The sequence below is a fragment of the Ornithorhynchus anatinus genome, chromosome 5, assembly GCF_004115215.2.
Source record: "Ornithorhynchus anatinus isolate Pmale09 chromosome 5, mOrnAna1.pri.v4, whole genome shotgun sequence".
NCBI lineage: Eukaryota > Metazoa > Chordata > Mammalia > Monotremata > Ornithorhynchidae > Ornithorhynchus > Ornithorhynchus anatinus.
Genome location: NC_041732.1, coordinates 38,761,788 through 38,775,794, shown reverse-complemented (window position 1 = coordinate 38,775,794; position 14,007 = coordinate 38,761,788). Strand labels below are relative to the sequence as shown.

Here is a 14,007-nt window from a genome sequence, read left to right as displayed (position 1 = left end):
TCTAGAAGTATACATGAAGACATGCAAATGAGTTTAAATCTTTTCCAGAATCAGCACAGCACTAAGGATCTGCCATCAGCCTGAAGAAATCCAAGGTTAGAGACCAACCTGCACCCTGCAGACCCCATACAAAGACAAAGAGCTTCATCAGAGAAACAGCTGAAGATGATCATTGAATTCTGCCTCTTAGTAAACAAACTGTGTCATGAGACAAGAATAATCAAAAAGAAAAAAGACCAGACTGTCCTTTTGGAGACAGGAAACAGCGTGAGCTGTCAATGTGGCTTCGAGATTCAGACCCATCTCAGTGTCTAGAGAGAAATTAAGCTGTCCAACCTTTACAGTTGTGAGCCCAGAGTTATCACTAACACTACCTTGCAGACCAGAGATTGGAGCCAAAGGTCACTTAGGACCAAGAACTGGAATCTGCAGTTTCAATATTGACCAAGAATTTACTGCCCCCTCCCTCTGCTATCTACATCCCTATCTTCCACCCCAAACCTCCAATCTCCAGCATCACACCCATCAAGCTCACTACCATCAACCCGTGCCTACAACTCATGCCGTCCACTTTCTAGTCCCCAGCCCCAACTCAATCACTGAGATTCAGATTCTGCCTGGGAAAGTTCCTCAAAAGCAGGAATGTATCATGGAGTATGTTATAATTTGTGATTTGTTTAAAACCTCTGGAAATATTATTTAAATGCAATGCTCTAACATGAAACACAAAATGATCATTTATTCTCTAATTCTAAACATTACATCACAATGGTAGCTAAATAAGGAGTTTCCTTATTACCTCATAATTAGTCTTGTAAAGACTTCTATAGACTAAAGGGTCTATAGAAAGAGTCGTTAGCCCTCCAGACTGGATTGTTTTTTAAACTTTAGTGAAAGTTTGCCCAATTTAAATAGAACAGCAACCTTTTTCACTTCAGAACTTATCTCGTAGCAAGCTAAATCCTTCTGAACATCTCTGCACATATTTGCACCCCTCTCCTATTAGTTTTCTTCTTCAATCATTTTTTAAAGTGCATCTGTTTTCTTGACCATCTATGTGAGACTTTTTAAACCCAAAAACTGTAGCAGGTGGTAAAGCTCAGATTGTAGTCTCAGCAGCTTCAAGGACCACCTCCTTCTTCTCCACAGCCAGAGAGTGGAATTCTCTCCACTTCATCTGAAAGCATCACAGAGTTCATTCATTCATTCATTCAATCATATTTATTGAGTGCTTACTGCATACAGAGTACTGTTCTAAGTGTTTGGAAAGTACAATACAGCAAATACAGAATTATGGGGGAAGGTTGATGGGGCAAAGATTTGAGGTGAATTCAGTCAACCTCTTCTACCTCACTGTAATTCTGTGCTGCTTTCAGAGGAAGCAGAGAAGCCGGTTTCCAGTTTGTGTGGTGGGGCAGGGAAGGCAGGGAAGAGGAGGTGGGGATGTGGCTGAACAAAGGTTTTGGATCAAAAGTAGCACCGGATCGAGGCACCCCAGGCAGGGCTAAGATCTCTCCTTCTCAGATCTCTACCCCTTCATTTCAGCTCCATCTGTGCTGCTTCCCACTTGAGACTTCACCTCAAACCAATAAACTGGGCTTCAAGTCTCCATTCGGGGGAGGCAACCCGATGGGAGGAAAGGCTAGGGAAGGAATCAAATTCCCTGAAGGGGCTGATTCAATGATGGGCAGGGTTTGCTGATCCTGAGCTATGTCAGAAATCTGTAATTTGCAATGTAACACTGGATTCCGTATTGTGGTTGTGTGAATCGGTTGTGGAGGTTGGATGGAGGGTGAGCACATCTGAAGGTTTAACCAAATCAGGCAATCATATTCCGACACCCCCGACTTACCTAAACCCTGGTAACAGCTATGCAGCTCTGTGGATTTGCTACTAACCTCTGGAGGGCCACAGTCACATTCCTCATTAGCTTCCTTAATGAAGTTGCCACAAGTGGGAGCTCTGTAAATTGGGCTCAAACGTGGCTGGTTCTGAAGACATTCAGCCCCAGGCTTCGAAATGAAATTTTCAAAGTCTACTATGCTGCAGGTGCTAAAAGTCTTTACGCCACTGGAATGCCTAAAAATAAATTATGTAGCTACAGTGAGCAGATATTTTCTTCAAAAACTGTATTTGTGAAATCCATGGAATGTGCTGAACTGAGGATTATTTCAATCAATTAGTCAATGAGTACTGTTCATCTACCACTGGAAGCCCTAGTAGTGAAACAAAAATATGTACAGATATAAGTACATATAACTGTACACATCCTAAATCTATTTATTTTAATTTCTGTCTCCCCCTCCTAGACTATAAGCTGACTGTGGGCAGGGAACTTGTATACCAACTCTGTTAAATTGCTACATTATACTCTCACAAGCATTTAGTAAAGTGCTAGGCACACAGTAAGCACTCAATAAATATGATATATGCATTGATCATAAAGGCCTACCAAAGCTCAACTTGAATCTACAAGGCAATTCAAAGGTACCCCAAAATTAACTTGGCATTTTGGGGGCTTTTTAAATCAGATGATGATAGAAGGTTCTGGCAAAACTATCTTTTTCTAAAAATGACAGCTGTCCCATCTGATTTTAACTGGTAACATTTAATTCTGTATTTTAAACATTACACTTCACTCAGTGATCTAGGTAAAGGGGTGTAGAGGACCATTTTAATCAAAATGATGTCAATTTGAAATTTTTCTAACACTGCGAGATCAATTCACCAGATTTTTTAACTTCCATATTTGAAGTTTTGCAATGAATTGCAAGATTAACACAACTCCATGAAAACAGAAGGAAGTCAAATTATTCTTTTAATGTTCCTGACCATGTTTCTATGGATTCAGCAGAAATAACTGGAATCTTATTCCAAAAGAGATCATAACTTTCCATTCTGAAGAAATGAGGATGTACAATGATAAAAATTAAAGCCTACCCAATTCCAAAAACTGAGAATAAGTGAAAAAAAATTTCTAAAAATTGGAAGAGGCTGCTCTGGGGAAGAAAAGGGAAGCAAAAAGAGGAAGAAAGAGGCTTAATCTCTTTCCCCAGGGAATGATTTTGGCCATTCTGGGGGAGAAACCAAAAGCACTGTTCCTTTCACTTTCAAAAATTCTGGTTTATAAACTCATAGACAACTACTGTCTTCCTGATCCCATTCCCCCCCACCAACCCACACAGCCGAATAAAACCCCTCTCATTTTAGTAATTCTCTACCATTAGAAGACAGATATTCCACCAGTGGATACTTTCTCAGAACTAACCTTCACTGTGAGGACTACCCTTCCATGACTGGACTCTATAGTAACCACAAATGGAAGTGGTTCACACCTCTCTATGAAAATTCGTTGTCTCCTCCACAAAACACATAACCTTAAGTTGAACACTCTTTCCTTAGGACATTCCCTTATTGATTTCAGGACACCCATAAAAACTTGGAATACTTTCTCTTCCTTAGGGACACTAATTGCCAGCAACCCCTCTAAACTACCCTCTCTCTCCTTGGCAGGAATCAAACATTCCCAGGAATAACATCCCCTTTTCAAGGATTGAAACCTGCTCCAAGCAAACCCATTCTCTGAGAAACAAACCCTGCTCTCTCCCTATACCTTGCAACCTTCCCTTTGACAATGACTACTTACTCTCCACCATTTCTTCCTTCCTAGGACAATCTTCAGCAAACTCTCTCAGGGCCAGATTTCTCTGTTCCTGTGCTCATTTTGCCTTGTGTGGGGAGAATTCTTCACACAAATCTTCATATAATCCTCTCACTTATAGGGAATATTTCCTCACTTGAAGAAATATTGCTGGACTGATGTGATTTCCCTGGCCCCTTCCATGGAACATTACTCCGAATTTTAAAACAACTTCCATCCCCACATCACACACAATTCTTTTTTTCCCATATACCCTTTTACAATCCTCATAAACCACTATTCAGCCTCCAAAATACTATATTCCGATTTGATAGAGAAAATATCTTACACTGCATCAGGGTTCATTATGCAGATCGCTCCTGAACAGTGACACTTCTTAATGTCATCATACGATATGCCCAGATTAAGTCCCAGCAACTGTGCAATAATAACAGAAAATGTCTCCAAGCTTATCATCTTTGGATACTAAATTTTAAAAAAGTAGCAAAAAGAACTAGTTAGAAAAGAAACTTACAAGCACCAAAATAAACTACTAAAATATTTTTGTTCCTACCAATCATTTACAATCATATTTCACCATATGTTTCCTTTTTGTTTGGATACCCCTACTGAATGGTGTACTTTAAAGTATCCATACCATAGAGAATGAAGATTGCAATAATCGAAAATCACTAATAGCTGACTTTTAAATGGTTCCCAGAATGAATATTTGCATAAAACTCACTACATTTGAAATAAAGCAATTTTGGAGGTACTTCAATTCTAAATATACCTAGAGTCATTTCCCAGTCGGGATGCCTACAGCCTTTCTCTTTAGGCTCTCCCCTATTAATGCATGCTCTTTTTAGTGGAACTCAATGGGAGATTTAAGTTTTACAGATTTAATTTCATTAGTGGCATTCATTCAAGTATTTCCTATGTGCCAAGCGCTAGGCTAAGCACTGGAGTAGATTCGAGGTAATCAGGTTGGGTACAGTTCCTATTCCACATGGGGTTCTAAGCAGAAAGAAGAATGCATCTTTAATATCCATTTAATATTCAGACTGTTGGTCACTCATATTTATTGAGTGATTACTGTGTGCAGAACGCTGTACCAAGTAATCAGAGAAGTAGCGTGGCTCAAAGGAAAGAGCACAGGCTTGGGAGTCAGAGGTCATGGGTTCAGGTCCCGGGTCAGTCACTTGTCAGCTGTGTGACTTTGGGCAAGTCACTTAACTTCTCTGTGCCTCAGTTACCCCATCTGTAAAATGGGGATTAAGGCTGTGAGCCCCACGTGAGACAACCTGATCACCTTGTATCCTCTCCAGCGCTTAGAACAGTGCTTTGCACATAGTAAGTGCTTAACAAATACCATCATTATTATTATTATTCAATTTAACAATAAACGGACACATTCCCAGTCCCCAGCGAGCTTGTAGTTTAGAAAAGCAGAGAAGCAGCATGGCCTATTGGACATAGCACAGGTCTGGGAGTCATAAGGGGCTGGGTTCTAATCCCAGATGCACCACTCTTCTATTGTGTGACCTTGGGCAAGTCACTTAACCTCTCTGTGCCTCAGTTACCTCATCTGTAAAATGATTAAGATTGTAAGCCCCATGTGAGATATCGGCTATATCCAACCTGATTAACTTGTATCTACCCCAGCACTTAGTACAGTGCCTGGCACATAGTAAGCACTTAAATATGATGAAAAAAAACCAGATGAAGTAACTGAAGCCCAGAAAATTAAAGCAAACTACCCGAAGTCAAACAGCAAGCAAGTGTCAAAGCCAAGATTAGAACCCAAGTCCTCTGACTCCCAGACCCATGCTCTTTCCATTAGGCCACGTGGTTCTCAGATGATAGTTGGCTCTCTACATCAGGTTTCCCTCACTATTTATTTCCCGGTCTATTATTTCTTAATGTCACAGTCTAAGATGGAAGGAAAATGGGTATTTCCTCATCTGTAAAACGAGGAAACTGAGACCCAGAGAAATTAAGTGAGTTGCCCAAGATCATATAACAGACTAGTGGAAGAACGAGGAATAGAACCAAGGACCTCTGACTCCCAGGCCCCATCACTTCTGACTTGGCTCAGTTTAACGTCTAATTTAATGTCACATTTGCTGCTGCATCTCAGCTAGGGCAGCCTACTGTTTTTGCATAACTCCGCTTTGAGGAGAACACACCTGAAGTACTCACCCATTCTGACACCACATGCATGCATCTTTACAAGCCACTTCTTCCAACACTATGGCGTGCTGTACCTAGGCAGGCTCATGCTGTTGGAAGAAAAATTCCTACCAAACAATGTTCTAGCCGAAACATAGAATGGCAGAACTAAGTGTTCAAGTTTTGATGGACAAGCATAAATGGGATGGCTGATACTGGATCCACCTTGGCCATAGACTCCTTCCCTATTCTAGGCTCTAGTAGAAAGGGAAAAAGTCCCATGGAATCAAAGACAACATGTAAATGCAGTTACTCCCACCAATATTCAGATAGGCAGGCAAATACTCCATGCCTTCATTCATTGAAAAGCTAGGTGTCATGGATTTAAACTAACATTCTAAATTCCATTGCATCACTTATAATTTATTCTAAAACACTATAATTTAAGAAGACTACATTTACATATTTCTTGCTGATTTGTTAATATTTTGTCTGAGAATTTAAGTCTCAGGGAACTGAGCAGTCCACACAGCTGATATGTGGCAGCCTCTTCTCCCTTCTGTTCACGCAAGTATTGACAACGAGTAGAAGGGACTTCTCCTTTCAGCCGTTGGGATGGCTAGCATGAGTCTCTTAGTCCATCCATCCTTGCTATTTAAGGGGCCTGTACAACAGTGTTGAAACTAAACCTATAAATACAAAAATGGCTTTTATAAGATGGAATGATACCAGAACAAAAGAATTATTTAGGTTCCATTGCTTGTGAGATTCATGTAAAAAATTATATCTGAAAATTTCAATTACCTATGAAAATGTTCTCTAAATTTATATTTACATATACCCTATCCATGTCACCTAGCTTTATCATTAATGAAGACATGCAGTATTTGCCTGCCTATTTGAGTATTTGCTGGAGTAACTGCATTTACCTGTTGTCTTTGATTCCATGGGACTTTTTCCCTTTTTCCTATATTCAAAAAAGGGAAAAGTTTATATATACACTTTTATATATATATATGTATATATACATATATATATATGTATATGAAATATATCATGAGTGTTTTAAATTGTAGGAAGGTTCAATTCCATACCAGAGCAATTCCTGCAGCATACTTCCTATGGCACATTTTTCCAGGAAAAGTTGCACCCACATAATTAGGATGATCCCTGTAGCTGAACAACAAAAATAAACTGTATTATTCGGAAAGGAATTTGTCATAAAATGTTGAAAATTTAATCAGGCTTTTCTTATAATCATTTTCACTCCTCCCCCAAATTGTAAATGCTAAGCATCTTTCTATAGCTGTTCCATCATTTGGCTGTGTTAAGAAGCTCCAAATTTCAGTCCCCTTTCCCACTACTCAAAAACTGTTCAGTGATTCACTTTAAGGGTCTGATTTTAGCTGGATAGATGGAAGACCACTCCTCAAAAAACTCCAGTGGTTGCCCATCTACCTCCGTGTCAAACGAAAACTCCTCATCATTGGCTTCAAAAACACCTAATAACCTTGCCCGCTCCTACCTCACCTCACTGCTCTCCTATAAAACCCAGCCAGCACACTTCATTCCTCTAATGCTAATCTTCTCACTGTATCTTGATCACGTCTATCTCACCGCCAACCTCTCACCCACATCAGACCTCTGACCTGGAATACCCTCCCTCCTCATTTCAGACAGATAATTGCTCTCCCCCACTTCAAAATCTTATTGAAGGCACATCTCCTCCATGAAATCTTCCCTGACTAAGCCCTCCTATCCTCTTTTCCCACTCCCTTTTGCATACCACTTAAATGCCCCTTCAATCATCCTCCCTCCTGTCCCCACAGCACATATATATATCTGTAATTTATCTTTTCATTTATTTATATTAATGTCTCTCTCCCCCTCTAGACTGTGAGCTTGTTGTGGGCAGGAATGTGTTTGTTTGTTAGATTGTACTGTCCCAAACTCTCAGTACAGTGCTTTGCATACAGTAAGTGCTCAATAAATAAATACAACTGAATGAATGAGTGAATGAATGAGCAGTGGAACGAAGCTCAACATGAGGTAGCAGCAACAGGTAAATACGAAAGAGAGAGGCACAAAGGGTGTGAACCCTCCTGGCCTTGATGATTCACATCTTGTCTACCTACTGTAGCTGCTGCTGCTGCTGCTGGGGGACAGGGTGGTAACACACTGCGTGTGTAACACACATGGGTGGTAGATGATTATTTCAAGTGTGAGGGCTAACTTGACAAGGGGCTCCCAGGAAGGTAGGCGTTGGTGAAAATAAGAGACAGATACACAAACAGGCTCGAGGTGGTAGAGAAAGAGAGCCAGGACAGAAAGGGGTTAACAAAGACACCTAGAGAGAGACACCAGTGAGGATTTGGTGGAGAGTCTGTTCCCTGCTTAAATCAGGGCAGGATAAGAGCTGGATCGCCTATTCCAGGCTCTGGGCTGAGGCCAAGTTAGGTCCTGACCATCCTTTTTCTGCTCCCAGCCTGGGCTTCACCTGCCATTTCCCACTGAGGCAGGGAACAAGAGGCAGCCATGGCTCCAACTTCCAAGTCGCTCCCTTATTTCAGCAAGGGAAGGGGAGCCCAAAAAAGCTAACTGTTTGACCCCCTTGGTCCCAATGCTTTCAGAGTGGCACTGGTACTTGGTTGTGTATACGTATTTATGTACACTTGTCTGCCACCACTTGGCTCATTCTTCCTCTTCTTCCCTCAAACCCCATGGTCTCCTTCAACCTTTTTTCAATTTCTGTCTCCCTCTCTCTACTCTCCTTTCTTGTTCCTCCTTTTCAGCCAGGCCCCTAGAAGCTTTACTCTCTAAAGGCCTCGTCCCCTTCACCCACAGAAAAGATGATCACCATATACTCGACAAACATTCAATAGTCCGGCTAACTATAGCCTGACAAATTAAGAGTATTAACATTGCTGAAGGCCTCCCTTATCAAACATTCAACTAACAATACTTCCAGTTTCTTTCATCCAGAAATATTGATCAAACAATGATAATAATAATAATAATACTTAAGTGCTTACTATGTGCCAAGCACTTTTCTAAGCGCTGGGGTAGATACAAGTTAATCAGCTTGAACACAGTCCCTGTCCCACATGGGGTTTTACACTCTCATCCCCATTTTACAGATAAGGTAACTGAGGCACAGAGAAGGGAAGTGACTTGCCTGAGGTCACACAGCAGACATATGGTGGAGCTAGTGTTAGAACCCAGGTCCTTCTGTCTCCCAGACCTGTGACCTACCCCCTAAGCCATGCTGCTTCTCTCTAAGCCATGTTGCTCCTCATTCCAAGTCTTTCTCTGTCTTCCTAAGATCAGACTTATTTTTCTAGATGGAAATCCAAGGTAACCACAGAGGCTTTATGTTGCTGCAAGAAGCATATGCTACTTCATCCCTGGTACTAGAAGAGTCTTTTCAGAAGGTGATCATAGATGTTAGAAATAGGCAGCAAAACAAAGATAGAAGGCCTCCTAGAAAAATAAGATTTTTTTTCATTTAATTAGCAACCAATTCTACCTGTTTTAGAAATTAAGCTGCTTAAGTCAACCTTTTTTTTTTTTAATTGTCCTGCCCTAAGTTTTCAGGTCACATGACGGCAAACCCTGGACCTTATTTTGTTAAGATGTATATGACATAGAATGTGATGGTCTCAATGCAATAGGCTGCACTGTACTTACATAAGCAAATATGCCATATCATGGGGCCGGAGGACGAGGTAGTCATGCTTCCACTTCAAAAATCTTTGTAGTAATTCATCAGCCTCTCCGATGGTGGATATTTTATTTTTATCTGTCCAGAACTCCAATGAAGACAGTACAACAGTCATGTTGAATGGGGTAAACATCTAAAACAAAACATAACAGGAATGTGTTGAAGTAATTTTCAAGGCTACTTTTGATTCTTAAAAGCAATTATGATAGTTCTAGTATTTGTTAGGCATTGTACCAGGCAATGTGCTAAGTGCTGGGGTAGATAAAGCTAATCAGGGTGGACACAGTCCCTGTCCCATATGGAGCTCACAGTCTTAATGCCCATTTTACAGATGAGGTCACTGAGGCAACGAGAAGTTTAAGTGATTCCCACAAGATCACCAAGCAGACAAGCAGTGTAACTGGAATTAGAATCCAGGTCCTTCTGACTCCCAGGTTCGTGCTCTATCCACTAGACTATGCTGATTCTTTTAAAATCCATTACCAATGCAGCATCTTTGGAGAAGTCATAGAGAAGGCAGGTATGAGCCAGCTTTCTTGTATTTACTAATAGAGGCAAGAAGCAAGGCAAGGAGTTGACTACCCAAGAAGGCTGGCCTTATTGTGACAATGATCTCCACAGGGCATAGTCTGCCATGAGAGGCAAAGCCCAGGTGAATCCACAGCCAGTGAGAAGTCTGAGGGCTTGATTGGCCTCTCTCTGATTTAGCTGGAATGGTTTGAAGAGCATTCAGGTAGAGCTCAGGGTTCTTTTGATGAGAGGAGATGCAGGGAATCCACCTATCTTTTCATTAATAGTTTGGGATCCATAGACCAAACCCATAAATCCCGTATTCCTGGCCAGCTGGAGAAATCTTCTGATTTTGGTTGAATGATAGCATGGGGATGTAGCCCTTAGAAACCTTGGGTCAGTTTACCAACCCTAAATCATACCATACAGATTAGCTCTTACAATGAAGAATTAAATATAAAGGTTAAAAAACTTACTGCATTAACCAGGCCTATAATCTGGACGACTTTCTGGGTTACAACCACCATATCAGAGCCCATGTAATCAAACTGAAAAACAGAATAACTTTTCAGATAGAATTGCATATCATTAGTGTCACATTATTTAAATGAAATTGGGTCCAGTTGTGTCTATCATCAGCTCCAGCAGTGTAGAAGATGTACAGTTTGCCCACCAGAGGTCAACAAAACTTTATTTTTTTGATAGTACAAGGATGGGATTATGCAGATTATAATTCTACATGGTTAAACTGCGATTCTCACTTCAGAATCAATCCAGAATATTTATTCAGTACCTTGCTATGCAGAGCACTGTATGGAACACTTGGAAGAGTTCAATCAAGGTCAAGATAGAATCTCTGCCCCCAAGGAGTTTCAAACTATTGGGGGAGTCTGTCACAAAAGTATTTGCAATTATGAGAAAAGAGAGCGATAGGACTGATTAAATCAAGAGACTGTAAAGGTGAATAAGGGTTCAAATAGCAGAGCATGTAAAATCAATACTAGCTAAGTTGTATAGGTGGCTGCAAGTACGTAAGTGCTGAGGTGGTAGTTGGGAGGGTATGACTCAGAGAGAAGAAAATTAATCAGAGAATGTCTCCTGGAGGAAGTGGGATTTCAGAAAGGCTTTGAAACTGGGGAAAATTCTGGCCTGGTGGATTTTATAGGGGAGGAAGTTCCAGTTGTGGGAAAGGGCATGAACAAGGGGTCCCCAATAGGAGATTTTTTGAAATATGGGTATGCTACTCTAGCCTCAATCGATTACATCATACCCCTTTAACCGTGGGACAGGGAATGGGGGACTTACCTCAGAATTTCTGAGCTCTGTAGCTGGTCTAGGTTGACCTTGGACAACTCAAAAATGGCCCTGAGAGAGGACTTAGATATCCCAAAAGTTTCTGGGAGTTCTATACCTGTTTGTGCTTCAGGGATTAGATTAATGTTTTGGAGCTGTGCCTCCCCAAAACATTTATAAAGCACAGAAAATTTCTGGAATTTGGGAATTTTTAGGGAGATTTCTGAGATCCCAGGACAATGCCCCAAATGATAGCTGAGCATGCTACTTGCCTGCCCTTATTCTCAAGTATCAAGTTTTCAACTAGGACATGGAGACAAGAGTAATATGGCTGCAGTCTTTCATGTCTTAACCCACACCTCAAATCTCACTGCAGGCTAGTGATCATGGGCATGTAAGTACACCCGGAGACAAATTAATAAACTGTTTTACTGATTAAATTTTTAAATTTGAACATTCTAATTAGAAGGGGATTGTTATATCTCTAAAAGTGAGTTTGAGATAAATATGAGATATTTAAAAAGAACAAAAATTAAGACATACCAAAGCTTTGTCCATTATAATATGCATTTCCAGATACCGAGTCAATAATCTTGAACCGGTTTGGTCTTCCTGAAAATCATACAATAAGAATGCTGAAGGTTTTTCAAAAATGTATTATTTTGAGACAGTCTGGGACAATTTCACTATAAGGAATATTCAATCCCTAAATTTCATCAGCCAGGACAAAAGAACATGTCTTCATCCTCAGAAGCTGAAAAAATCAGACATCCAAAATACTAGGAAGAGCACAATCTCATTTCTATTATCCTTTGAGTGATGATAGAAATCTGTTTTCATGAAGGAATCTAATTTACATTTGTTGGTTCTCTACCTCTGGGGTTTTTGAGCTGTAGCAGAGAGTGGGCATCAGTAACAGGGTTACCAGAAATGTGGTAAATAAGGGGTAACATAACAAATAGTTCAAAAAATAAGGTTTAGGCCTAAAAAAATTTCTTTGGCCTGTAATATATGAAGATCTCCCTTACTCGGACTGATCCACCCCATAAAATTGAAAAGTTGGCTTCGTGGACCAACAAGTTTGCAGCAGTGCATATGTATATCCGTGTTGTAGGGTTGATGGTGGGTGAATACCAAATGCCCAAAGGGCATTCATTCATTCATTCAATAGTATTTATTGAGCGCTTACTATGTGCAGAACACTGTACTAAGCGCTTGGAATGAACAAGTCGGCAACAGATCCACATGCACAGATGATGCAGAAGGAAGAAGAAGCTGGGGAAAAGAAGGCTTAATTGGGAAAGGGCCCTTTCTTCCTACAAATTCAATAATTCATTTTTCCACAGAGTCCTGAACTACAATACTGAAAAATAACATGAAACACTCTAAACTCTTAAAACCTCAGGAAACCAAATATACAAACATTTTAGATTACCATCTAACAACTCATAGGATAGTTCAACATTTCTCTACATGCACTTAAGTATTAGTCATAGTAAAAAAAAAAATGTTGATACTTACTTCCTCACTTATATGAACTTTGTAGGAAGATTCCTTATACCTGCTTTCCGTGTTGTTTTCTGATAAGAGGGGAATTTTGGCATTTTCATTCTTTACTTGATAAACAAGATGCTCAAATCCTGCCGCATTTTCCAATGGTTCAATTCCATAACTCTTATTTTCAAACTGCAGTAATCCCCTGCAAATCAAACAAATTGGAAATGGTCAACAAGTATCTCTTAATGAGAAACAGGATTATTTTCTAATTTACTTGGACTAGGTTAGGCTTCTTTTCATTTGAAGTACACAACATCTGCCTCTTCTACATACTGTAATTACTCGCTGCTATTTATCCACCTCACCCCACCCCACTCAGGCCCCACCTCCAACTTTCTATACCATTTCTATCCCTTTCTCACATTCCTTTTCTCTTTCTCCATCCCTATACTCACTTTCCAATGACTCCATCCTTACTGCTTTCAAGTATGCCCAAATAGCCCAACCTAAAAAAACCCCTCCCTTGACCCCATAACACCCTCTGTTTATCACCCCATCTCCCTCTTACCATTCTCCAGATGAGGTAACTGAGGGCCAGGGAAGTGAAGTGACTTGCCCAAGGTCACACAACAGATAAGTAGTGGAGCTGGGACTGGAAGCCATGTCCTTCTGACCCCCAGGTCCATGCTCTATCCACTATGCACTGGTCATGCTCATTCATTCATTCATTCAATAGTATTTACTGAGCACTTACTATGTTCAGAGCACTGTACTAAGCACTTGGAATGTACAATTCGGCAACAGATAGAGACAATCCCTGCCCAATAACGGGCTCACAATCTAAATGGGGGAGATAGCAAAGTAAAACAGACCAAAACAAAACAACATCATCAAGATAAGGTCTCTCTGTTTCTCCCCTTTATATCTGTTTCTACATCCAGGAGAGCATATCTGAGCACTCATCCCTTTCCCTTGTCCTGAGGTGAACCATTTATGCACATTTACTTCACTTCCCTAATACTAACCTACTCCCTGTACTTCGATCTTGTCTTATCTCACTCCCAACTTCTTGCCCACATCCAGCCTCTGGTTGGAACTCCCTTTCCCTTCACAGATAATTAACAATTGCCCTCTCTACCTTCGAAGCCTTAATTAAAGCATATCTCCTCCAAGA

The 14,007-nt window shown here is 40.5% G+C and overlaps 1 protein-coding gene across 1 annotated transcript in view; it reads right to left on the bottom strand.

Moving 5' to 3' along the window:
* The window catches only part of LOC100680785 (disintegrin and metalloproteinase domain-containing protein 18-like), a 45,185-nt gene that overhangs the window by 22,252 nt on the left and 8,926 nt on the right, over positions 1-14,007 (bottom strand). Inside the window, 7 exon segments of the mRNA XM_029065930.2 lie at positions 1,899-2,079; positions 3,990-4,126; positions 6,907-6,988; positions 9,500-9,666; positions 10,520-10,591; positions 11,880-11,948; positions 12,858-13,035. Of these exon segments, the coding sequence (XP_028921763.1) occupies positions 1,899-2,079; positions 3,990-4,126; positions 6,907-6,988; positions 9,500-9,666; positions 10,520-10,591; positions 11,880-11,948; positions 12,858-13,035 (886 nt within the window).